The 26,017-nt window shown below is 47.0% G+C and overlaps 1 protein-coding gene across 1 annotated transcript; it reads right to left on the bottom strand.

The window, feature by feature from the left end:
- Positions 1 to 353: 353 nt before the first annotated feature.
- On the bottom strand, positions 354 to 26,011 carry LOC106895626 (pre-mRNA 3'-end-processing factor FIP1-like). The gene is made up of 16 exons (XM_014955153.1): positions 25,686 to 26,011; positions 24,877 to 24,916; positions 21,429 to 21,513; positions 20,214 to 20,320; positions 19,132 to 19,190; positions 17,952 to 18,062; positions 15,819 to 15,949; positions 14,921 to 15,045; positions 13,022 to 13,127; positions 11,489 to 11,687; positions 9,803 to 9,829; positions 8,189 to 8,246; positions 7,843 to 7,898; positions 6,445 to 6,643; positions 4,458 to 4,616; positions 354 to 1,716 (listed from the first exon to the last, which is right to left on the bottom strand). The coding sequence occupies exons 1-16, from the start codon at positions 25,777 to 25,779 to the stop codon at positions 1,584 to 1,586; spliced, it is 1,689 nt and encodes a 562-aa protein (XP_014810639.1). The 5' UTR covers positions 25,780 to 26,011; the 3' UTR covers positions 354 to 1,583.
- Positions 26,012 to 26,017: the final 6 nt, after the last annotated feature.

Here is a 26,017-nt window from a genome sequence, read left to right as displayed (position 1 = left end):
CCCCTGAGCCCTGGAGGGCTGCAGAGGGAGGAACGCTCCCAAGGCTGATTCCAGGCCCTGCCCTTCAGCTCTGGTTCAGCCACACACCTCCCCACAGCACACACCTTTCCCATGAACCCAAAGCACCTTGAAAGCGCTACATTAAAACCAAAAAACAAACAAAATCCCCACTTATTTTTCTTCTCCCCAACAGGTTTTGCAGTTACTGAGTCATGAAATGCACCGTGATGGCATATAAACTGTTACCATAGTGCTGTACTGGCTCAAGTCTCTAAGGTTCTAAGCTTCACGTGACAAACTTGCAAGATTACAATGCAAAAAAAAAAAAACAAACCACAAAAGCAAACCCCATGTAAGATCTCAGAACCATATGATTTTAGGGCAAAGATTTAAGACAGTTTTAAATAACAAGTCAAAGTAGTGGAAGATACTTAAAAATGAGATGCTTGTGGGCTCACATAAACAGAAATGCAGTATATCTGAAGGACTAGACATACCAAAACCCCTCAAAATGATTTCCCCTCTTCCCACCCGGAAATATCTCTGTTGCCACCCTCCCCAACTGACACTAAGTCCAAGCAAACTCTGGAATTTGACTGAATTTATTGTGAGCTCTAAGGGGAAGGAATGCATTGCACAGGAGTGTCGGTGATAACCAAGTAGAAATAAGCCAACCCCATGAGGGCAAACTGCTAGAAGGGACTTCACATTCTCTACTGGGCTGGATTATTCAGCTCAACTCTTAGTAAAAAAAAAAATAATAATAAAATAAAATAGTTAAGTCAAAACTAATTCAAGAGAAACTCATGCTCTTACTATGGGTCTTCCACTGATTTCCCACTTAGAGGAGGAATATACAACGCAACTATTTTTGTGATGGATAAAAAAAAAAAGCTATGTTTGAAGTCTCTGCACACCCTGTGTGAACACACGTGGTGGCTCCTCAAAGCCCTCAGACCAAAGCAGGATCTCGTGACCCACCAGGAAAAGCTGTTCCTCCTCACGTGCTGCTGCCTGGCCACCGAGGCATCAGAAGATTATTTCTTGTAGCTATACAGGAATTTATTTGGGGCTGAGACTTTTCACTACTAGAAGCCAGGCTCTAAGCTGGCGCTCGGGATCTAAACCACACTTTTCTTTGGACAATAAATTTCAAGTCACACTTACTGTCCTATTTCTCAAAAAAAGGAATGATGATGACAAAAAAAATAGACAAAAACTATTACCTAAATGCGTTAGTTTCAGCTGAAGCCATCTTCCATCAGAAACCATAGGATCTGATACAACAAAGTTCTCCCTAGGGATGTGTATGAGTAGCTCAGTGCTGTGGATACTAGTACTGCTGTAGTTTGTCTCGTATCAAAAAAAAAAAAACAAACCCCCCAAAAAAAAGAAGTTTAACTGCACGTGCAGCTTCATCTCTCAAACCACTGCCACATGCTTCACTGCTCTCCCAGAGTCAGCCTCTCTTCCCTTGGAAAAAATAAAAATAAACAAAATCCCCCTCCCCCCCCAAAAAAAACCCATCACCCATGGCCACGCTGGCTCAAAAGGAGTGAGTTCCTCCCGTGGGCTGCTGGAGGTTACTCCTTGGCATCCTGCTCCTCTCCCTCCGGGGCACCGTCCTCGCTGGCCTCCTTCTCCTCTTTGCTTCGCTTGTTCTTTTTGTGCTTGTGACGCCGGTGGCTCTCCCCCTCCTCGCTCTCGTGCTGTTTGCTGTGTTGGGCAAGAAAAGGGGGAGAAGACAGTTCCATCAGAGCCCGCATCAGCACGGTGCTGCCCCAGGAGAGACCCCCCCATGGTGACTCCACGGCACGTGTGGGGACAGAGTGCTTTGATCTAGAGCAAACAGGAGACAGATCAGACGTGCTGTGGGCATCCTGGAGCCATCAAAAGGCTTCCTCTTCTTCATCTCTGATACCATGTGTGGCTGAACCAAGGGCAGGTCACACAAACCCCTGGAGGTGGCTGCATCAGCACAGGGCCCGGGCAGAGAGCACACTGTACAGACTGCTGGAAAAAGGGGGTTTGGATAGTCCTTACAGACAACATCTCTGGGTCCTGCCCACTCCCCAAGGGAGCTCTAACAACTCTGACACACCTCAAAAGCTTTGATGTGAAGCACTGAGCCTGCTGAGAGAAGGGAGTCCTAAATCTGAGAGGTGTCTGAGAGTTCTCTGGACACCTTGGGGAAACCCCTGGGCTAGAGGCAAGAAAGGAATCAGTGTAGCTAGGGAAACGTGGCTTTCCTAATGGGAGGCAGATTCTGTTTCTGCTTCTGCTTACTCATAAATGACCTGGGACTTCACTGGCTTTGTGCTTTAGAACTTCTCCATCTCCTCACCCAGAACGGTTTTCCAGAAGCAGCTGGGCTGATGTGGATGGTTAGACAGGATTTCTGTGACGTGGGAGAAATCCCAGCCAGAAGTAGCTCTGATGAGGCTGTGGATGCCCCTGAGCCCTGCACCCCTGACCCTGACACAACCCACACACCCCAAGATCCGCCTCTGTCTCCCATCGGGGACAGTGGGAAGATGGAACCTCTGGTTTTTCCTCTCTCTGGCTCTTGGTCCCTCTTGGGAGGGAATTTTCTGCTGCTCCTCAAACATGGAATTATTTCTCCTCGCAGGCTGAAACCCAAGCGAGCTCCCTAGAGCTGACTGTGCTGTGAAGGTGGCAGAATTAAAACACAGCACAGAGCACAGGAAAAAGGAGATTAAACTCCTCACAGGAGGAGGTAGGGTCACCCAGCAGACACTCAGCTCCACCAGTGGGGACAGAGTTGGGTGTAGAGCCAAATTCTCCCCGCAGCTAGAATACCAGTTTAGCAGCAGAGACACCTGACTGGCCGAACCACTGAAGCCCTGGCTGAAAAGCTCCTGGCTTCGAGTAATTTTCTGACTTGTATAATAAATGGTTTCATAGTCATTAAAAGGAAGAGAAAAAAAAAAAAAAAAAAAAGGCTGCTGCCTCTCCTCAGCATTTCTTCAGCCACCTTGTGGACACCAACGTGACAGTGGTTTCTGCTTGAACAACGCACTGTCCTTTAATATTTAAAGGAGCGTCAGTGACTTCCTTCAGACTGGTCAATTTGCCGTGAACTGGAAACTACAACAAAGCCCTTTCATCTTCCTGCAAGTGCCTTGAAGAGGCTCAAATCACCTCCAGCGGGGACTCCGATATGCACTTGGAGTGACCTTAACCAAAAAGTGTTCCTCCCCGTGCTTTAGCTGACGAACACTTCCCATCTCAATGCTTTGAGCAAGACAGAGAGCATCACTGGGTGGTTTCGGGAGCAGAGAAGTGACCACGCTCCCACCTCGTGCAGGACCCAGTTTGTAAATGGAGCTCCCCAGCAGAGCCTGCCACTGCTTTGGTGAGTTCCATCCTGGTCATGCAGCTGAGTATCTGACATCAGATTTCAGTTCCGAGTAGAGGAAGCTGAGAAATAACCCTTAAAGCTATTGGCTTGTTAGTCTGGTATAAGCTTTGTTTTACATTCAATTTTCATGATGGTCTTTCTTCCCATCACTTTGGTCCCAACCTTTCAGCAACTGCTCCTTTCCTGACAACTTATTCATCTCCTATGGATGAGAACAGCCTTTTGCCTCCAGTCACTGCGTGGGAGTTGTTCTGATAGCAATTTCAAAATAAGGGTAATTACCTACAGAGCTGACATGAATTTTATCTAAAAGAAGGAAGTTGAAGCACCAAAAAATAGAAGAGCAGGTCTGCTCAAGTCATTACCAGGCTGTAAACTGGCACAAACTGGCACAGCAACTGAGCAGTGCCTCAGAGCAGAGACCAGACAAGACTTTGCTAGAAGAATGCTCTCACAGGCAGATCAGCTGTAGCAAATACACTTTCTCCAGAAAAGCTGGGATTTTAGGACATCCTGCTCTGCTCCAAAAGCATTCAACCTGTGTCCACATCGTCACCAACCTCACTATGAGGAGCACTGGGCACAGAGCTCTCATCGTGCAGCGCTCAAGTCTCCTGCTCCAGGAGGGAATTTCAGGTGACAGGCTGGAGAAAGATCTTCTCTTCTGCACAGAACACACAATCCTGAAAGCTGATGCTTCCGCTATGGTTTTACATTTTGCTTTGTGTGTACTTTTGGAGCAGTGGGAGCTCTGCTGTTCTGAGGTGACGTTTAGCACAGGTTACCCTCTCCTCCATCAGTCAGTGCTGCAGTTGTGTTGGCAGTGATTCCACGTCCTGCCAGCTCCTGCCTCACCGAGAGCTTACAGACACCGAGGACTCCTCTCCCTATCGCTGACAGCTCTGCCTCCTGCCTGAGCACATGCCCGAGAGCACCTTCTCTGCCTGTGTGTCACATCTCAGGACACCAGCAGGTCACAGGAAGCCAGAATGACCCAGGGCGACAGTTCAGTCTGAGAACACCAACCTTCTTGTGTTCCCATCACCAGCCCAGTTCAGCCCTACGCAGCCCTTACCGCCTGGAGGACTTATGCTTGCTGCTCTCCTCCTTGTCTCTGTGCCTGCGCTCTCGGTGTCGATCCTCCCGCTCCCTGCTGCGGTCCCTGCTCCGGCGATAGTCCCGCTCGAAGTCGTAGCTGCGCTCCCGGCTGTAGTAGCGGTAGCGCTCGTCGTCACTGAAGAAGAAGAGAAAGGAGGGGTGAGGCAGAGGAACACACCACTCGTGGACCTGAAACGGCAGGAGCCATCTCTACAGGAGTGTACAGTCCCATCCTCCCCAACAAAATCTGCCACCTCTTACTCTACCAGCAGGCTGAGGTATTCGTGATGCTCCTGAAAAAACCTATAAGATGCCGCTGCCAATCATCAAACCCAAGCTGCAGCCCAATCCCAGTCTCTAACACAGTCAAAGAGCTTTTTCCACTTGCTTATCACACAGCTCACAAGCCCAGGCAGTCCAATACCGTGGCTTTCTCCTGCCCTCTCAAGGCAAAGGGGTTACAAAATTTGTTCTCCGGATTTGCCGAGGGAGTACCTCAGCAGCAGGCAGGTGGCCAATGTCTCGGGGATTCCTTCTGGAATATGTCCAAGATATCCAGTTACAGCGTTCAAAACCAACCGAAACACGCTGCTCTCATCGTTCTGCCTCCCCTGGTGCTGGGTTTTCCCTCACAGCACTATTGTCCCAGATGAGCTGTAATTCTTCTGTGTGAGTTCGACTAAGGGACTATTTTCTTCCCCATAAGTTCAAAAACTCCAATTGTGAGGATGGCTGACATGGTCTTTCTGCCTACACCTCACTATCTGCTCAAGGCATGATGTAGCCCAAATTCAGATAGAACCCACGCTCCCCCTTCCCTCTACATCTCACCTCACTCAACTTCAGGAAGCCAAAACCTAAAGGGTTAACAAATCCCACTGTGGGAAACAAATATTCAGACTCTTGAGAGAAAGGAAGTTTGAAATATGGTCCTAACGCTCACGGAAGCGAGTCAGACAGATAAATGTCCAGTATCAAACATCTGGGAGGGCTCCAAAGGACTGTGCCAAGCCTGACTCCGGGATGGGAGAGGTCAGCACGCTCCAAAGCGCCCAGCAATGCCAACAATGCGCTCGGGACCTGCTGACGGCAGGGCTTGGCTGGGACATGAACCTGCTCAGGAACTGTGGGAGTCCCTGCTCTTCAAACTGTAACAAGTTTGTCTTCTTGTTCCTCCCCCTCCCAACCCAAGTTTGTAAAGAAAAAAATGGGGAGAGGGAAACAACAACAACAAAAGGTTAGGAAAGCATTGCCGCCTTTGCTCAGTCCCTGGGCCAGGAAGTTCCCCAGCAGGGAGCACCTCTCTGCCAGGAATGTGCATTCTGATCATGTTTTTAACAACTATTGGTATTTCTGAGCCTGAAGCCTGTAAAACACAGACGCTGCCTGTGACAGAACACAAAAGTGATGGGTTTAGAAAGACTCTTTGCAGCCAAGCCTCCACTTTAGCTCTCTAGACCAACGCTGGGAGGCTGGAAGCCTCCTTTGCCACATGCTCCCAGCATCGCTGCCGCCTGAGATGACAAGGTGGTTGTCTCCAGCACCACTCACAGAAACGCCTGGTTAAGGATCTACATTTCCTGGCTGACTCCTGGGGAACGACACTCCTTGCCCTGAAAGCCTCCACAGGAGAGCAGAGCAAAGCACGGGTGGTTTGTCCTTTGATCTGACAGTTGCATTTAGATGACAAGAAGCAGCAGCTTCTATGGCCAACTTCGCACTGAGCTGTGAAATACCAAGTAAACAGAGAGGGGCTGTTTCATTTACCCGCCTCACCTTACAGGTGGGAGAGCAAGTGTAACTGGTTCTGCTGGATTTAAACAAAAAACCAGGCACAGGAAATCAGTCAGTAACACTGGCTCCTAGTTTGTCCTCTAGTTATCGATCCAAAGTGTCTCTTCCCCAGACATTTCAGAAAATTGAACTGGTGTAATCTGTAATTTCTGCTGAAAACCAGCACTCACTTGTTGTATTCACTGGTGGTGGGAGTGCGGTCTCTGTCTCTCTCCCGCTCCCGATCCCGCTCCCGATCCCGCTCCCTCTCGCGCCTCGAGCCCGAGTATTCCCAATGGCTGCTGCTGGAACTGCTCGTGCCTTTGTCCACCGTCGTCACCCAGGGCGTGTGGGACGTGGAGATGGGTGGGTAGCTGATGAAACCTGAATCTGCAGGGGGAGAACAGAATCCTTGTTCATCTGAAGCATTCACGGCATCCTCTCTGCCCCTCCCTTTCCAAAGATCCCCCCTGGAGGTCCCACTGAGTCCCAGGAGACAGCCATGGCCCAGCTCCCTCCTCTCCTCACTCTCCCTTCTCACTTTCAGCAGTTTGCTAAGGACGTGTCAACACCTTTTCCCCGAGGAAGATCCAAGTGAGATCAGACATTTACAGACATTGCTGCTAAATCTCCCCCACCCCTTCCACTGCACAGCACTGCGAGGACTGCGCTCGCCCCCAGATCTTGCTCTCTAGGATGTGCCATGAGGTCTCCACTCAGAAAAGTTCTAATCCATCGCCCCAGGCCATCTGAGCTCAGAGGGTGCTGCAGGCACCTTTGAGTTGAGCCAGCTGAGTTTAATTAGCCCAGGGCTCTTGGCCACCTTACAAGGTCTCACTTCTCACCTTCTCACCCAAGGTGGCAGCTGGGGAGGGCCAGCGACACCAGTTTTGAATGAAGGCTCCACCTGAGGAGCCCAGAGCCACCAGCACTTCCCCATCCTGCTGCTGGCCTGCTGGGGCCTGCTCAGCTGGACCAGCGAGGCCACCTCCCAAAACAGGACCAGCTGCTGAGAAGCTGTGGATACAACAGCACTGGAGGCTCCTGTTTCTCAGGATGGCCTCATGCCACCCACTCCACCAACACCTCCTGCGTGTCACCTGCTCAGCACAGCAAGGACGTGCCACTGGTCACTCAGGAAATGGGAGAGGACACGGGCACTGCCAAAAGGGTGGCAACAGGGAAGGAAACGTGCTGAAATTCTGGTACTGCCTCTTCCATTACAAAACCAAAGGAGAAAGAGGCCTCCAACACGTGCCCGTAGGCAAGGGAGATGATGAAGTGGGAGATGATGGCATGGAAGAGCTCAGGGAGATGCGAAGCTGATGGTTGTGCAAACAAGCATAGGAATGTGAGGAAGCATGTGAGGAAGCTGCTCTGTTGCACCAAAACCCACAATCCACTACAGACTTGCATTCACCATTGCAGCAAACCATTCAGCTTTCCAAGCACTTCATGGTGTAGCCAAACTCAGTGTGTCTGTCCATGACTGGGACAGTTTGGGGCACAAGTGAGACCCTGGAGTTGATGTCCATCAGCTTAAGAAAAGCCTGAACTGCCAAACACCAGGGAACATCTTTGGTGCTCACCTGCAGAGTTGTAGCCAAAAGGAGGAGGCTGCCTGTTATTGTAGCTGGCTGGCTGGCTTTGGAGAGAGAGAAAAGGATGCAAGTTACCAACAGCAATGACCCTTTGTAGCATTTACCCAAATTTTTCTGAAGGTCCATGGAACATCCTCAAGGGAAACCTGGGGTTTCAGTGACTCCCTCCTGTGCCATGACTCAGGAACGGAGGTGAACGCACAGAGCGTTCCCTACGGACTCTGCTCTCACCCCCCACCCCAGACCAAACTGAGAATTACAAGCACTGATTTTTGTCCTCTTCTCCTCCTGCTGGAGGAGCTGTACCCATGGCTCAGCCCAGACGTGGTCTTACCCATCCAAGGTTGGAATGAGGAGAGCTGGTGGTGGTGCCAGAGGTGGCGGGAACAGTCCTAGACACAGAAACAGAAGTCATCACCAAGACCTCACAGCCTGAGGAAGAAGGCTTCGTCGCTGATTACAGTTAAAAGCTGTTAACGCATCTTTTTACCCTAAACAAGGCCCTATTTGAGAAGGAATAATTTTCCTTCAGGGCTGTATCTCCTACCGAAATTAAAACCCTACAGCTGTGTTAGTTCTGTAGGGGGATGGGAAGAAAAACAAAGGAAGAACTACCTTCTATTGTGGGTTATTCATCTGAAACAGAAGATTCATTAAGGAGTAAACATTAACCCTTACAGTCCCGTGGAAGACAGAAAAGTCTGATTCTTGGGATGCAGATGCATTGCAGCTATTTTAATTGCTCCATTGATTAACACGAGTAGCTTTGTCTCTTACAAAGCATGTAACATAGAATTCACTTGGTTTTGGTTGTTTTTAAAGAAAGCCAATTTCTGAACACATATAGATTTAAAAATCCTGAGAAGACCCTGAGGCAGAGAGAGCTGTCTGACAGGTCTGACACTTCAAAAATGGGCCCAGTCTGAAACCCATGAAGAGCTGTTATCCGAAATCACAAGGCAGCATCTTCAAGAAAGCAGAATTAAGCAGAAGTTTATGAAGGCCGCTTCCAGAAGTGACATAAGCCTTGGAAGCCACAGTCCTCAACCTTCACCAACCTGAGAGTGAGGAGGTGCTGATCGCTCCCAAGGGAACATCTGAAACTTGTATCCATAACTATAAGCAGCCTTTATTTCTACAGGCCAATTCTACAAGAACAGACCAACCACCCAACGGCCTGCCTTCACATAAAAAGGTTCCTTTTCAAGCCAGTGGGGGGACAATTCATCAGCTCTTATTGTGAACACCTGAAATGGGTGAGGAGAACCCCTCCCTAGATGTGCCTCACTGCTAGAAAGGGGTAGCCTGAAGCCTCCAGCTCAGCTACTGGAGATCTATTCTGCAAACAACTTGGGGGACATGTCTCTTAGATGCTTTTTTCCCCTCCTTTTCCTAAGATCTTCCAATAAGGTAGAAGAAAGAAAAGTTACAGCTCGAGGAAACTCAGTTTTATGGTAGCTCTGAATTAGTGGGTTCTTAAATTTGCACCAGATTGGTTGTTATATTTATTAGTATTCACCATCTCTACTGCACACCAGGCAGCAAAGGCTTCTGACGGAAATGGCATTTGTTCTGCTCAGTCCCACACGCCTAATTCCTGTACAAAATACCAATTTGTCACTCAGACTTTTGCTGTGCAAACGCCGTAACAAGAACTAAACCATTTCAAATTAACTAAGTGGCTTTTCCTGTCTGAAGTTCTGCATTTCACTTCCTAGATTGGTCTTCAGAGACAAAACCAGAGTATTAAGGAGCCCTAGGGATTATTACTTAGGTCCAGGATAGAAGATAAGCAGCTACAGTTCAATGCTGCATTGGAGTCTATTAGCCTTTAATTTAACTGTGCTCTAAAATGGGTCTCGGTGTCACCCTCTCTCGTGTTACTTCATCCAAGTGCTCAGACAGGGCCACTTGTGTGTTCAGGATCTAAGAGCAAGTTGCCACCTACCTGGAATAGGACCGGGTGGTGGCAGACCTGGGGAAATAAGGAAGGAAAACAAGTGAGGACAACAGGCAAAGCACGTCATCTCTGTTCCTCAAGCTACACCTAAAAGCACAATTTTGAATAATTTTCACATATTTGAGCAAACAGACCAGCAGAAACATTGGTGCTACTGCACAGTAACTAGCCTACAGGCTTTATCATTTTCTCAAATGATAATCTCTTTATATTATAATTTTAAACATTCCTTTGTCCAAGTGTCAACACACAAACAACTGATTTGGCCTTTAGAACAACTGAAGGAGCTGGAGATGAGAACCTGCTGCAGACGCCAGCGAGTCCTTTGGCTGGTTTATTGTTGGCTGGGTATTTTTAAAACTTTTTGCCCAGAGCATGGCCTTCATTTCAACCTCGATGCACTATTTAAGCCAGAAGCAACAGGGGCACAGACATGACTCAGGCTGGAGCAGAAGATGTGCAGACTTAGTAGGAAGTGAAGACAGAAAAACGTGTCATGCCATGGCCTGTATGTCTGGGAACTTGCACTGAAAAGGGTCAGCAGAAAAATGACCCTGTGCCCCCTGGAAAATGCTGCATAAATACAAATATTTGGCTTTTTCAGTTACAAATTTCTTTGTTCTTCCACCAGTTTGCCCCATATTGCCCGGCGCTCAGGAAGGTTACTACTGGCCTCCACATCTCAGATGCATTAAGAAACTTGGTGGAAACCGGGTTATGACAGGCACAGAAGAGACAGTGAAACTTTTCTGTATTGTGGTGCTCGAGACAAAAAATAATGAGAAATTTGAGCTCCAATATCTCAATAGTTTCAGGGCTCAGTCTGTAACTACAGAGACAAAGGACAGGACTTATCTTGAGAGTGTCTTCTCAAGTGCCAAGCGCTCTCAGCACAATACTAACCCATCTGGTTATTGATAATGGCACACAAACTTGCCAATGCTGAGGGCTCACTACACCCGATGGTCAGAAACGCACGGTAAAGACCTCATTTGTATTATTTGTACTTTGCTTTTAAAATGAAGCACTGCTGTATTGTCTGTGCTGGGCACTAGGCTCTCCTAGGAGCAGTAAGCTCATCCTGCATCATCCTGCGGTGGCAGCTGGCACAATAAAATGCACAGAAACAAACATAGAAAGATACAAATTGGTATTTCAAGGCATAAACCAACTAAGAACTGACCTGGATTAGGAGGAAAGTTGTTTGTTAGAGCTGCTGTTGCAGAACTGCCAATTCCAGCATCGCCAGTGAAACATTTGGAATCATTCACAGCCAGACAGGCCCCTGAACTACAGAGCCCTCTGACCCCACACAGGACAGCAATTCCCACCTTCTCAGCCTCCTCCACTGATAAGCAGGAACCCATTTCTTTACATTTCTCAATAAAGCAAATGGATCGGTACCACCCAAAGGCTCTCCCATGGAAACAAAGCCTAGAGGGCTGTTTTTTTTTTTTCCCCAAGGAACAGCTGCCATTTTTTAAGTATTCAAGGGCAAATATCCCAGGGGCTGGTGGAGTCACTGACCAAAGACTGGCCAGGTCTAAGACCTGTAACCTGATTGCTCAACTGTCCCCTCCTAATATTTAATGCTTAAAACTCTGATTTGCTCCAAGCCTGGGACATCCTAACTTGCAGCCTCAGCCCGCCCCATGTCGCCGTGTGAACACATACCTGGAGGATGCAGGGGAGGTGGAACAGAAGTAACTGGTGGAGGAGGGTGGAGGAAGTGTGGTGGAGGTGGCCCAGCGAGCGGGGGAGGCGGTGGGCCTGCTGGTGGTGCAAACGGCTGCTGTTGAGGTGGCTGTTGGGGCTGTGATGGCTGCTGGGGCTGCTGGGGGGGTTGTGGCTTACTTCCGTGGTCTCCAAGGACCTTAGAAGGCAGAGGAACAAGAAGAGAGCATTTTAATCTCCTTGCTCCTGTAGGTAGGACCTCACTGTGCTGGCATAAAGGGAGCACATGACCCAAAAAAGCAGCACTGCGATACCTGGAAAGACCAGGCTACGCTGTAGCCAGGGGATAACATCTTTTGGGGAGGAAGGTTGGTTGATCAACGCAATCATAGAATAGTTTGGGTTGGAAGGGACCTTTAAAGGTCGCCTAGTCCAACTTCCCATCTTCAACAAGAAAAATATGCTTAGCTTTTTTTGTTTTTAACCCAATTTATCTTTCCTCAGGGCAGCAAGAGGCCAAATTCTGCTCTAGATTGTGTCCACGTAGGTGAAAGGAAGAGCAGATTCCCATCTGTCTGACAAAAGCAGGTCAGGCACCCGCTGGTGCTGAAGGAATGATCGATGTGCAGAGACACCAGAATGTCCTGGAAATACAGGTATCAATGCTGGTAAGCAGGAGGAACACTACCATTTCCCAGCAAATTCTTTCTCTTAGGACAATTCTTTTTTTGGGCCATTGTTGGCAAAATTTGGAAAACTGACCACTTAAAAAAAAAAGTACACAATGAAAACACATGTAAAAACAAGACCAGGAATTGCATCTATACAAGGGAAAGGTTCCACATTTGGGTTTTTTTTTTGTGAGTGAGGAGTTGTTGGGAGGAGGTTAAGAGAGAGTTCTCAGCAGATGGTCCTCAAACCCTACAGGCAGCACCTTCCTACCTAGAGGCCAACCAGAACATTATGGCTATACTGGAGATGCAAGATCAGAACTGAGCCCAGTTTTGAAGCCCAAGCTGTTATTTCTTTTAAGGGACAAGATGCAGTAGCACAGGCCCACCTTAAGCCTGAAGTGTGGGCTGCATCTAACGATGCTTAGACTAAATGTTACTTCCAAGTAAAGAGAAACACAAGCCCCAGGTAAAAGTCCTCCACTGCAGAACTGGAGATTCCCACCTGACAGTGGAGGGAAGGGAATAATCCATTTAAGAGCCTCCCTGCTATGCATTGCAAGGAATACTTTGGAAGAGGTGAGGAGAAAAGGAACTTGAGCGTTATCACTCAGCTGGGAAGGCCAGTCTTCAAAGGACAGACCCTACATCCCAGCAAGAGAAAGCTTTTAACACAGAAATTAATTCAATCTGCAGAAGGGAACGACACATGCACCTGCCTAGACAGGGGTTGATAAACTACCTACTGCTTTGCAGACAGAAACAGGGACACGAGGGGTCAGGAACGCACAGGCACTTGCTCAGGGTTCACTAGAAGTGCAATAAAAATGAGAAATTCATCAAGACTACACAAAACATTCACCTGAATTGGGTTTTCCTCAGAGGCGTGCTTATCGCGACGTCTTCCTTCTACTCTCCTGATTGTGCCTGCCTGGCCACCGATCACATCAATTGTCCCACCCAGCTTCCTGGTACAAAGCAGATGCATCTTTTTAGGCTCAAAGACATTAAAAGGAGAAGTTTTCCCCACTATTACACAGATTTCTTTTGTGCATTCTTTTCCACCAGGGAAATATCTCTAGAGGCAGCACTCAAATTGGACAAGAGGTGAATGAGGCAGCCTTTTTTGCTTTTGAGCAATTAGGTCTCTCTGAACACCCAGAAACACGATCCAAAAAATGACCCCATACAAGTGTAATAACACGGATTACACACTCTGATCCTTTACTCACTCTCCAGATTTCAGTAGTCATTCCCAGATCAGGCTTGGAGAAAGCAGAGAACATTAAAGGCTCCTCCTGATAAATATTATCAGCCCAGAGTTTTTCCTACTTTTTGTCCAATCTTCCAGGTGTTCCTGATACCACTGAAGTTCTTTACAAATTGGATTCTCAGACACTTTCTAGCTGACCTCCCTGGGGTCCACTCTGTACCTGTTGAAGTCAAAAGTTTTGCTGCTGCCCTCAATGGAATCAAGGCTAACTCCTTGAAAAAAAAATAAATACATTCCTGTAGCCAAGAAACAGTGCTGTCTATGCACCAGTGGAAACCAGCCACAGAACCTACAATTTTCCATGTTCTTTTATCTCCATACCCAGGTCACTCTTAGGGGAAGAACATTTTTATAGAACCTCATTGTAAGGTCATCACAAGTAAAGGTTTGTGAGAGAGAGAAGCACCTGCAGCTGAGGTTTAAGAATTCCCCCTCCTATATTCATGCAACAATTGACTTGTGTAAATATGGCCTCAGACATGTTTTCCTGCAGTTAGGGCAGAAAAATGTCAGCACTTTCCCAAGTTGGACTGCAGAATTCCCTATCTCAGAAGGAAATTTAGACAAAGTGGATATAAAAATGCTGGCTAGTTGGGGAGATAAAGTTTTTTCACTGGTATCTGCTCACAACTCAGTGCCAAGCCCATGGTTTAACGCTGCTGCGGTGCACGAAGATACTTGGTTCTGGTCCTGACCTAAAGCTCTGCTGCAGCAACACCAGCTTATCTGCAGTGGTGTAAATTTTCAAAAAATCTCATGAGATACACATATAACAGCTGGAAATGAACCTGCCTGATTTGATGGCACTACAAAAGGGGACAGAATTGACAGTGAAGTGTTTAAATGCAAACAGACTAAGTCGAGCTTTAACACTTATGCTTGAAGGATATAGTGGATTCTCTTCTCAAAGTGAGACTGATTTCTGCAACCCATCCCCCTCCTAAGGTCAAAGCCTTTTTCCCAGCAGAGGCTGCCAATCAAAATGACTCAATTGTTTTGCTTTGTCCAGCCTTGTGGATCCTCTCTCATTGGAGAAAATTACTAATTAGCACACATCAAGCAGCGTAGCATACAGCTTCAGAAACCAATAGCTCCTCTTATCAGCTGCCAAACCTATAATCCACTTCAATTTAAAGAGGCAAAGATTAACATCGTGGGAGTAAGAAGCAGCCAAGTAAGCACAAGCAGCCAGCAACGTAAGCCCTCAAAGTGGAGGGATTTGCCCTGTTTTTTCTACTCCCAGAGACGTGTCCTTTCAGCTGGGATAGAGGTTTCCCTCCCTGTGCACCACTATCCTGAAGATACCACTAAGGAGAGGTAAATGGCAGCTGAAGACAACAGTTAATGAATGACCACAATAGTTTCCTGTAAAGTCTAAAAGCTTCTTCTGCTTCAGGCTTGAGGGAACTCAGATGTGGCCCAGGTGGATCCCAGCTGCCCCTGCAGAGACCATGGTGCACCCAGGTCTGTGTCTGCCTCATCTCTTACCTATTGGGTGGAGGCCCAGCCTTCATGCGTCCTCCCACCAGAGCCAAGAAATCGGTTTTGAATTCTGTTTTGATGATGTTGTTTTCCACTTCTTTTTCAGCGTTTCCTGTTCTTCCTTGCTGAACCTACGGAAGGTGATATATCACACACAGGGTTAATGCCCTTACTTTCAACTGAATGTACCATCAGAGACTAACCCTCAGCAAAGGAAAAGGGCTCCTCTCTTTCCTCTCCCCTTGAGGAACAATCACAGGGCTCCTGCAAATGACCAACCTATTCTTCAGTCAAGGTGGCAGGCAGTTGTGTAAACTAGCTGGCTATTGCAGCCTCAGCCTGCTGTCCACTGCCTCCCCTTAGAACTCCAGAAGTTTAATAACCTCTTATCCTTTTTCACATTTCCCTCAAGTCAAAACTGAAAATATTAATACTTGTTGTATTGACTCTTTAGGTGAAATTCCGATTTAACAGCTGTTGCCACCTGATGGGCTTCTGCAAAGGTTGATGACCAAAGAAGTCTCCAAACACAAGAGGCGGCCACACAATTGCAACAAGCAAAACAGCCACGGAGCCCCAGCTCCTCTCTACGCCTCTCACGTCCACAGGACCTTCCACCCAGGCACCCCTACACCTGGGGAGCCTCAACGTCAACTGGGAATTCACTGAAGTCTGGCTAATGTAGTGGTTCAAACCTCACAGGCAGCCGGCACTGTTCGTTCCATACAGAAAAGATTTTTAGCAGAAAGATTTAATCTTTAAAGATACATTTTCATATTTCTCATCACCAAAAGGAACACAGAACAGTTAAATATTAAGGTATCTTCTGCTCTTACACTCTCATCATTACAAAAACGAGTCCCAGTTTTACTGTGGCCACATGCAGGAGTAACGCGTCACGCACCGTGATCTTGTTCTCAGTGCTGATGGGCGGCGCGGGATCCAGTCCCAGCTGAAGCCGTCGCTGCTTTTCACAATAGGCTTTCCATGTTTCTTCATTGAATCCATAATTGAAGTAATCAGAAAGATCAGCACCTGGCAAAGGGAGTAGAAGTTAACACAGGGATTCCAGCAGACTTGCTTTCTCAAATTCTCCTTTATCTACTTAAATAGTTAAGAAAACAAAAATCTTTTAAGAGAGCTGGGCTTCCTCCCCGTTTCATTCTGTCAGAAGCCTCTGTGCCACAGCAGAGATGGCTGCAGATTTTTTCAGAATAGTTTCTTGCAATTTTCCAGATGAGTTGAGTGTTGGGGAGGGTGCAGGAAAGACACTTCCAGCTACCACCACGAAAATGGGATGGCACCACAGACCCTTCTTCTTGGTGGAACCAAGCCAACATGTTCTGCTCCCCACCATCACTGCCTCTGCTGCTTTGGGAAGAGATTCTGGGACTTTCCCATTTTGTGAAACAGGGCTACAATGGAAGTTTTTTTATTTATACATCTCAGACTACACAAGAAATTACAGTTCAGTCACGATCTGAACTACAGCCTTCTGAGATTGCTATCTCACTTTGACAGTCTTCTGTGAAACATGCCAATTCAGCATAAGCCCTTCTGAGTAAGAGAGGTGGCCACAAACTGCTTGCCAAGAAAACAGAGCTGCAGAGGGACAAGCTTAGCTACAACTAACTCCATCAGGAAGCATCTCCCAGCCCTGCTGAGGTGTCCCTCAAACACCCCCCTCGCAAAGATGTTCCCAGACAGGACAATTCTAAAACAAGGAGCTGATCCAGGAGGGCAAAGCAAAACACTTTGACCATGCTGAGCTTGGATGTCTACAGTGAGGTTTAAGTTTATCTTCTGGGCAGGCAGCTCTTCCTGTTGTACCACCCAAATATGCAAATTTCCCCAACACAGACTCAGCAACATGACATTTACATATCTATTTTATCCGCATATATTTCAGGCCTCTATCAGTTCCTCCACACCATATTTCTTCTTCCTCTCACTCATTAAGAGAGATACCAACTTGCTGAATGATTAGCTCTAAAGGACATACACCCAAAAGGCTGTTGAGTAACAAGCTACTTGCCAATCAAATAAACTTAGAGGCCACACTTCTGCAGACATCTTCCCTCTGTCCCTACCTCGACACTGTTTTAGGGCTAGTTGCCTTCATTTTGGTCCAGGGATGCCACCATGATTACTTCCAAGTTTTATCTCTGATTTTCTTTTCATTGTTTTCCTTCTAACTCACTTTTTTCCTAAGCCCCTCCTTCTCACTTCACAATCAATGGGAAATCCCCCGCAGAAGAAAGGCCTCAATTTTCATTATGTTCTATATTTCTGTGATTCTATTTCTAGTGCTTTGGTGCTGGTGGGATACGACGACACATCAATGGAGCTGGGAGCACTCTTCTGTACTCCAATGCCCTTCCTTTCGGGTGGGCAAGAGATACTGAAAACACATCAGACAGCCTTATAAAAGCACTACGGACATAGCACAGCCATATTTCTGAAAGATAAATAGAAGTACAGGGGCTGTCGGGGAGAAGAACTATTTCTGAGAAGAGGTAAGTGGATTTTTTGCTTCAGTTAACATTCCGTCATGGCATGTTTTATGAGTAGCACAGCAAAAATTTGGATCTTTTTGGTTCCTTCATTTATTTTTTCTATCAAATTCAGATGAAACCCAGACATCTATTTGTAGCATCCTGCAGCTGTCATGCACGAGTTGCTTCTAAGTGGAAATCTCCCTAATGCTAACTAATGAGGAAGTCAAAAGAGACCACATACATATTAAAAACTGCTGCATAACACAGTGTTTCTCTGGACAGCCCGGATAATATTGTCCAGAAAATGAAATGAGGACTGTTCCCTCCCAGTGATGCAGCGGGGGACAGAATGGACAGAAGCATGGCTTGAGCAGTCAGTAAATGTCACTGAGTGTCCATCAGAGGCTGAACAACACGCCTTGCTCTGACTTCCCTGTTCCCTGGCAGCAATACATGGACAGAAATGACGTGTGAAAATAAAAAAAAGAGACAATTAAAAGTGTAGAAAATATTTACCACAAGAAACTGTGAGGCCCCACCTGGTTTCCTCCACGGTTTGTCTTCAAATGAATCTAAATCCACTTCTATAACAGGCAATCCATTTATATTCCCTGCGGCATCTAAGTCAATACCTTTGGGCTGCAACTTGGCTTTGGAGAGAGAGAGAAACCGTTACTCCCTTTAATGCAATGCCTTTAATCCACTGATTTGCTGAGCAAATTATTCCAGTCAAAACTAAAGCGCTACTGTGAATTCACTGCTGGCCTTACAGCGTGTAGGTAACCACAATCAAGTTTTTAATAAAAATGACTTCAGTCACTCTATAAATAAATTGTGAGAGTATTAAGCATTTGCAGTTGAACAGCAGAGAAGCAATTTCAACCCAGATTAGTACTACAGCCGAATGGAGTCAATTATTAGAGCATGCATGAAATTTACCCCAAATTTAAAAAAATAAATAATTCTTTTTCTCCCCAGGCAAAATATTTATTTTTCGCTCCCAAGACACACACGTTTTCTCAGAACAAGAGACTTTTTCGGGATCAGTCTTAAGCAGCCCATGTACTAACTGGAGGCAGAAAAATCTGTCGGGTACAGAATCTTCAAGGGGAATTTGTTCTTATTTTCTCAATCGGAAGATAAATCATTTGCATAAAGAAATTAATGGCAGGAAGTATATGAAGCCCATGACAGGACAGTCCTACATATGAGAAAGGAGAGAAGCCCAGTCTCAATATACAGCATAAACTAACGTGAACGATGGGGAAAATGTCACCTGCAGAAATACCCATCGCTGATACTCAAGGCCAGAGTTTGTTTCTTTAAGGATCTCACACCACAAGTAGCTCCAGGCACTGACCATACAGGTAAAGTTCTTCTCCAGGATATGTAGATGGTTTGGCTCCAGTGCAACAACATAGTTTAGAAACACTATTTTATTTATTTTTTTTACTTTAAAAGTAGTAACCAATGTATTTCTTTCTAGTTTAAATAGAATTATAATCGGCAATTAGTAATTAAATCATTCCATTGCACCCTGGGCTCTCAGACTGTCCTAGGAGCACTTATCCTTAGGAAATGCACTTACTATTCCTAGTTTAAATATTATGCACTAGTTTTATTATTCTTCCAGAGACCAACATTTGCAGCTGCTCCAGCTGCCAGTGCCACAATCAGTGAAATCCTACAAAAGGCAAAGGATAAAAAGAAGAGCAATACCTGAAGCAGACGCTCCATAGCCTCTACCCGTTTTTAAGTTTAGATTCATAGGAGTTCCCCTACATGGAAAAGAATCACTACGTTGGTATTGGAAGAAATCACTTCAGTTGAAGATTTACATGCAAAACAGATTCAAGCCTTGACATCCTTCAGCAGATGCTTAGTTCCCTTGGGCCTCTCTAAGTCTCAACATCTTAAAAGTGAGATTTCATCTCTAGCCCTGCAGAAACGCAGCAAATGTACTATCTGGCCAACAGCACAACACAAGGGGATCGACTTGAACACGGAGGGAAAGGTTATTCCAAGAGTGGTTGTTACCGTTCTGCCCAGGAACGGACTCAGTATTTAAATGGAAGTGAACAACATGGAAATCAGAGCTGCACAGGGATCACAGGATGGGAAGGGAAAGGTAAAAGAAGCAAATTTGTCTGCAAAAATCTAGGAAGCAGTTAAGGGATGGAGCACCGCTACTCTGAGTAATTCATCAGGCTGCAACCACCCCTCCAACAAGAGAAGGAAGTTATCCATGAAGTGGAAAAATTGGAGTATGCTGCAAAGCACATGCAAGTCATTTCCTTACGAGGAAGGCTGCCAGCAGCACACAAAAACGCTGTCTTATTTTTTTATTCAATGCAAATTAGGTAGACTTTTAAGTCAGTGAGGTAATTTCCTGGTTGACAAATCCAGCCTCACCATTTCTGAATCGTGAAAAAAATCAGACAGTTGGAAATTAGTTAATTCACTGCTTATGCAAATTCTCATCAATACAAATTTGTGGTTCTTGAAGTTTTCACAGATGATAAGTTAAATGTAACTTCCCACCCTTGACTTTGCCTGATGAAGCACGGTAATTATTTGGTTAATTGTCCAACAGCAGATCCATGAATTATCATTCCTATTTTATAGAAGGATTCTCCAACAAGCAATTGCGGGACAGAGCTACCCACCAGCTTCTGATCCCATCCTGGTTTTCCAGCTGTTACTCCCAGAAGACAGAGAGCTCTCATCACCACCTTCCATCCCAATTAAAGCCCTAGAGCTACCTGGGATCAAAAACTGACACCATAATCAGCGACACGTACATGTAGGACGGTGCTCCCGTTTTGATGTTGCCGATTGTAACTTTCACGTCGTCGTCATCGCTGTCGCTATCACTGTCATCTTCATCATCTTCACCACTTGGAAGGGCCTGGCAACAATAAAAGCACACGGGAGCTCATTAATACAGAAAACTGATCAATTCCCCAGGACACTAAGCCAAATCTTACAAAGCTTTATGATGAAGGACTATTGGAAAGGATGATTCTGATAGAAAAACATAGCTTTCTATGGCACAAAGTTGTCTCTGGAGGCAAAAACCATGGAAATAACCAGCCTTCAGCATAAAAGGACACGACCCACAGAGAAACTGCTCTGTCCTTTGCAGAAGTGACCCTACATGAAAATTGGGGTAAGATTCCTGAAAGTGGGGAAGGTTTAGCTCGGCTCTAGGAATTTCATTGTGTCTCACAGTTCCTCTCCCCTACTCCTTCTGAAAGAGCAAGGGCTTTTCTGACACATCTCCTTCACAGGCCCAGGTGAAAGTGTGCAGTCACAAGCAAAAAATCACCAAAAATATATTCACCGGGCTTCACCTAGGAACCTTGGAGTTAATATTCTCTTACCACAACCTTTGTGGCAGGAAGGTGCTGAGGAGCTCAGCTTGGCTTATTTAACACAGTCCCCAATCACTTAACTTCACTGAAGAAGTTTCCAGCTGCAGATCAGACCCAGCACAGCATCACTGCCGGGCTGAAAAAGCAAAGGACATCTCCCAGGCACCCAACAGCGCAGCTGGGGCTGCAGGAGCTGAATTAACACCTCACAAAAGGGCAGGAGGAAGGTGTTCCTCACCCTCCCTCCTTTTCCACGGTACACGGGTTTGTCAAACTCCGTGTGAGCCCTCTTGACATACCACAGAGGCAGAAAATAAACCCATCAAGATGACCCGAGGAAAAGGGGGTGGAAAAAGAAGTCTCCTCCTCCGCCTTCAGCGCTGAGCCACCGGATTGCATTCTGTGAGGCCTGAGGCTGAATCAAAACTGATTCCCAGCACTTTGGGCTTTCTACCCCAGTGTTTCCCACATTTCACTGACCCTCCAGAAGTCATACTAAATATTGAGCTGGAGGTAACATCAGGTTCTGCTTTTTCTGCCAGACCACAGCATCAGAGGCATCTTTACACTTACATCTTTTTATCCGCGAGTATCGAGAAGCACAAAAATAACTAGGGCTACCATCTGCAGAGGAACACCTACGTGTTGTGACATCTCTCGGTCTTCGTTGCTGACCGGCCGGTTCTCCTGAGGAGCATCTTGCAGAGGATGAGAAGATTCTGCATGTCTGGTAAGCACGACAAATAAAAGAAAGGGGACAAGCCCAACAGAGAGGTTAAGCCATAAACAGTTTTAAGCGCTCATCCAGGTGACTTTCATATAATGGCTTTATTCAGGTGGTGTGTTTATTCTGCTGATAGTGAGCTCAACTCTATGACAAGAAGTTAATCATCCCTGTTTGGCTTTGATTTTGTAGGAAAGAAGGGGTTTAGCTCTTCCAAAGAGCCCAGGAGACAGAGTGGCTGCAGCCAGACACCCCTCAGCAGAGAATACAGATGTGGCAGCTCCAACAGCTTCCACCTTTGGCTCAGCACAGTCACAACTGATAGGAATAAGAGCACAATAAGCAAAGCTTCACCTTCTCCTTAAGGATGCTAATAATTATATCTATGTTTAGTAAGCAGTTAAGGGCATTTGTCCCATAGAAATTAAGGAAAAAGGGATTTTAGTGTTTCTACAAATAGCTTACATAAACGAGTAGGTAAATTTCACAGAAGACAGATAATTATCCACCCAATCTTCTCATTCATTACAAATTAGTCCTAATGCAACAATGGTTAGGCTCAGATTTGCCTCCAATTAAAGAGGCTGTACATACATTAACATTGTTTATTACATTAGCCAAGCAAGAAAGTCAAATTGGAAGGCACGTGCTAGAAAAGAGCACGCCAAGTGTTACAAAACTAAAATGCAAAGAAAGAGCATTTTTCTTTGATGTTGTAGGTAAGACCTAGTGGTACTTCAAAATAATTCTGGCTTTACAACAGAGACAATTAGAACTGTCCAGGCAGCCCAGTTCCCCACCAGTACTTTGTGGAGACGTTGACTATTAATTAAAAACCCCATGTTGGATAACAAACATCCAGAAGATTATCTTCAAAAGAAACACAGGTAACACCTAACAGAATCCAAACACTGGCCAGATTAAAGCCATTCCAGAGGCAGCAGGAGACACCAAACAAGTCAGCCAAAAGATCACCTAACGCAACTCAGAAGCTCAGCAGCTCCTGAGCATAAAAGAACAAACAAACAAGAACAATTTGAGCAGCTTCTGAAGCTCCCACATCAGAAAAGCCTCATACACAAAAGAAATTCAACCACCAAGCCAAGGAAGCGCAGGTCCCGCTTTTCAAGTTCCTGGGGTGACAGCTGAAGACACTCCAAGTTATAAGAAGCACCAGGATGTCAAAGGGAAAAATCAGCCCCTAAAAGTACTTCAAAGCTGCAGACACAGGCTGTGACACAAGGACCAGATACGCCACTGGAGAAAACCTCCCAGATGGCTCCAAGACTCCGTGCATTTTGTTTGCCAAATCCACGCAACTCTCAACATTGACCTCGACCCCAGAATTTTCTCAAGAATCCAAGATGACTGAACTATTAAGGCAGAGTGACAAGTATTACCTTCAGCTTCAAGTCACATGAAGTAGCTGTGGGTGTGCATTAAAATTTATGAACCGGGAGTTCAAATAAACATTTGCTTCCCAACAGCCTCTCCCTACCCTGCCTGCTTCCCAGGAATGAACAATCCCAGCTCTGCAGCCATCATCCCCACGCAAAAAAAATGTCACAGCTCTTGAACTTCCCCAGAATGGCAACAGAACCCTGTGAATCGTTGACTAGCAACATCCTGCACAGGCTGGGGGCATTTAATGCATCCTTTAGGCTGCTGATTTCTGCTGCGTGGGGAGAGACAGACACTGTGGACAGGGCAGCAGCACATCCCTGGAACAGCAGGCGTCCACACCACAGCAAACAAAGAGTCATTTCTCTTAAAACACCCCACAGCTCTTCAGCCAGGAAGATTCCCGTTGTGCAACAAAGAAGAGGGAAAAAAATCAAGAGGGAAAATTAAAAAAAAAATAGGAAAAGGAGAGCGAGCATAAGCAGCAAAACTTCACACATCTCGCAGTGATTTGAGACAGCTGCTGGAAATTTAGATTTTTAGTCCTGCTTGTAAAGTAACGTCACATTCAGATGAAAGTGACAAGGAACATGAGATTTATGTAAGTCAGCAGTAAATTTCACAGAATCACAGAATGGTTTGGGTTGGAAGGGACCTTGAAGACCATCCAGTGCCACCCCCTGCCCTGGGGACACCTCCCACCACACCAGGTTGCTCAAAGACCCTGTCCAGCCTGGCCTTGAACCCCTCCAGGGATGGGACAAATTTCTGTCTAAGCTAAAAGTTGTTCCTTCTCACAAAGTTCGTTTGATGTTTTTAGGTAACAATTTATCAATTCTGCCTAAAACTTGTTTTGAACAAGTTTTCATATTCCCTGAGCACAGGACACTTACTACAGAAGAACAGCATCCGTAACAATCTCAGAAATTCCAGATACTGAATTCACAAGGACCTTAAAGGACAATAAACATCAAACTGAACTTTTGAAGGTGCTGAGCACACAGAAGTCCAGTGAAGATGAAGTCTTATAAAAAGCATGTTATATTTGAACATGGCAAACAGGTAACATTTCTGCTGAGAGTGCAAAACACATCGCTACAAATACAGGGGAGTTAGGAGCAAGGGCAGACACAGAAAGGAAAACTGGTCATTGAGTTGTCCGTTGTCAGGGAGGGGGAAAATGAGGTTTAAAAGCTGGTTTTGAGTCCTGTCAGTTGACTGATCCAGTTCAGTTTCCGAATCCATCAATGCTGTGCCAGCCCCGACATGGCGGCTGGGGATGAACCCATGGGATGGGAAAAGGCCAGGCTGCTGGTCCCGGCCCTAGTTTTTGGAGACCAGCAGGTGGAGGGAGGTCATCCTGCCCCTCTGCTCTGCCCTGGGGAGGCCCCAGCTGGAGCACTGGGACCAGTTCTGGGCTCCCCAGTTCCAGGAGGACAGGAGAGGGGACAGCAGAGGGCTACATAGATGATGAGGGCCCTGGTGCATCTCTCTGCTGAGGAGAGGCTGAGGGACTTGGGTCTGTTTAGTCTGGAGAAGAGAAGGCTGAGGGGGGATCTGATCAACACCTATAAATACTTGAAGGGTGGGTGTCAGGAAGATGGGGCCAGGCTTTTTTCAGTGGTGCCCAGGGACAGGACAAGAGGAAATGGGCACAAACTTGAATGTAAGAAGTTCCATCTAAACATGAGGAGGAGCTTCTTCACTTTGAGGGTGGCAGAGCCCTGGCAGAGGCTGCCCAGGGAGGTGGTGGAGTCTCCTTCTCTGGAGACATTCAACCCCGCCTGGACACGTTCCTGTGGGACCTCCTGTGGGTGGGGGGTTGGACTGGATGATCTCCAGAGGTCCCTTCCAACCCCATGTCATTCTGTGATTCTGTAGAGCACTCCTGAAGCTGCGCTCAACACGGCATGGTCTTCTCTGAAGAATATATAGTTATAAAGAATAAACAGTCTCTGGACTTACCCAGAAATTGGTCCATCTTCTTGCTTACCAGTGGTGTCATCTGCAAAAACAGTAATAATAAGTTATTCAAGTGAAAGAAAAAAAAAAAAAGTTAAATTTAAGCTCCAAGTGCCTTACAGCTACAGAAACACCTCGCAGTGCCGAGGCACTGTAACCCCAATGTTCTCAATAAAGCTCAACCAGAAATAGAGCAACTTAAAAAAAAAAAAAACCAACTCAAAAGAAGCCAACAAACAAGACCTCTCTGGGGAAGCAAAGTCTCACCCCACTGACACCGAATAAAAGTCAATAGACATCCCAGGTCCCGGAGCAGAGAGAGTAAAGGCAAACATCACAGAAGGACCTGAAACCAGCCGTGAAAGGCTTTCTGTACGAGACACACAGAAGTGCTCAGAAGAATTCAGCTGGAAACTCTACGAGGACAAAGAGGCTTAAGCAGAGCCCGGTGCTTTCCCCAGACACACCCCCCGCTGCCCTGTTCCCGCGGGGTTCCCCCGCATCCAGCCGACTAATAACATCAGGGTAATTAGGAAACGGAACTCATAACCCAGCGTCCCGTTACCCCCTTTGCCCCACGGTGCTGTGGTGAGAAGGACAATAACCCACCCCCCGTAAAAAGGCAGATAAAGCGCCCGACCCCTCCCCATGGCCTCCCGCAGCGGCTGGGCCCGCACACCGGGCCGGGAGGGGACCCCCCGCCGCCACCCCCTCAGGCGGGGCCGGGGGAGATGCCGGGGGGGCGGCCGATTGCTTCGCCTTAACCCCCCCCCCCTCCCCCGGCCCGGGGCGAGGCCTGAGGCGGTACCTACCCCCGTACAGCCAGTGCTCCTCATCCTCCTCCGCCTCCAGCGGCGCCGCGCCCGACACCGCTCCGGCCGCCGGCGGCTCCAGCTCGGTGGCCATGGCCGCCGCGGGGCTGAGGGGAGCGCGGCGCCCCGAGCTGCCGCGCCCGCTGCAGCAGCGGGAGGAGGAGAAGGAGGAGAAGCGGCGGCGGCGGCGGGGGCCGGGGCCCCGCTAGGCTCCCCCCGGGGCCTGAGGCGAGGCGCGCATCCGCTGCGGTCGGCGCGGGGCGGGGAGGCGGGCAGCGGCCAGGCCGGGGCTAAGGCGCCGCCATTGTCTCTTTCTTTGGCTGCGGCGGGCG

This window comes from Calidris pugnax, unplaced genomic scaffold (assembly GCF_001431845.1).
Source record: "Calidris pugnax isolate Ruff unplaced genomic scaffold, ASM143184v1 scaffold38, whole genome shotgun sequence".
NCBI classification, from domain to species: Eukaryota; Metazoa; Chordata; class Aves; order Charadriiformes; family Scolopacidae; genus Calidris; species Calidris pugnax.
The sequence above is the reverse complement of the archived record's forward strand: the minus strand, read 5'-3'. Positions and strand labels throughout refer to the sequence as shown.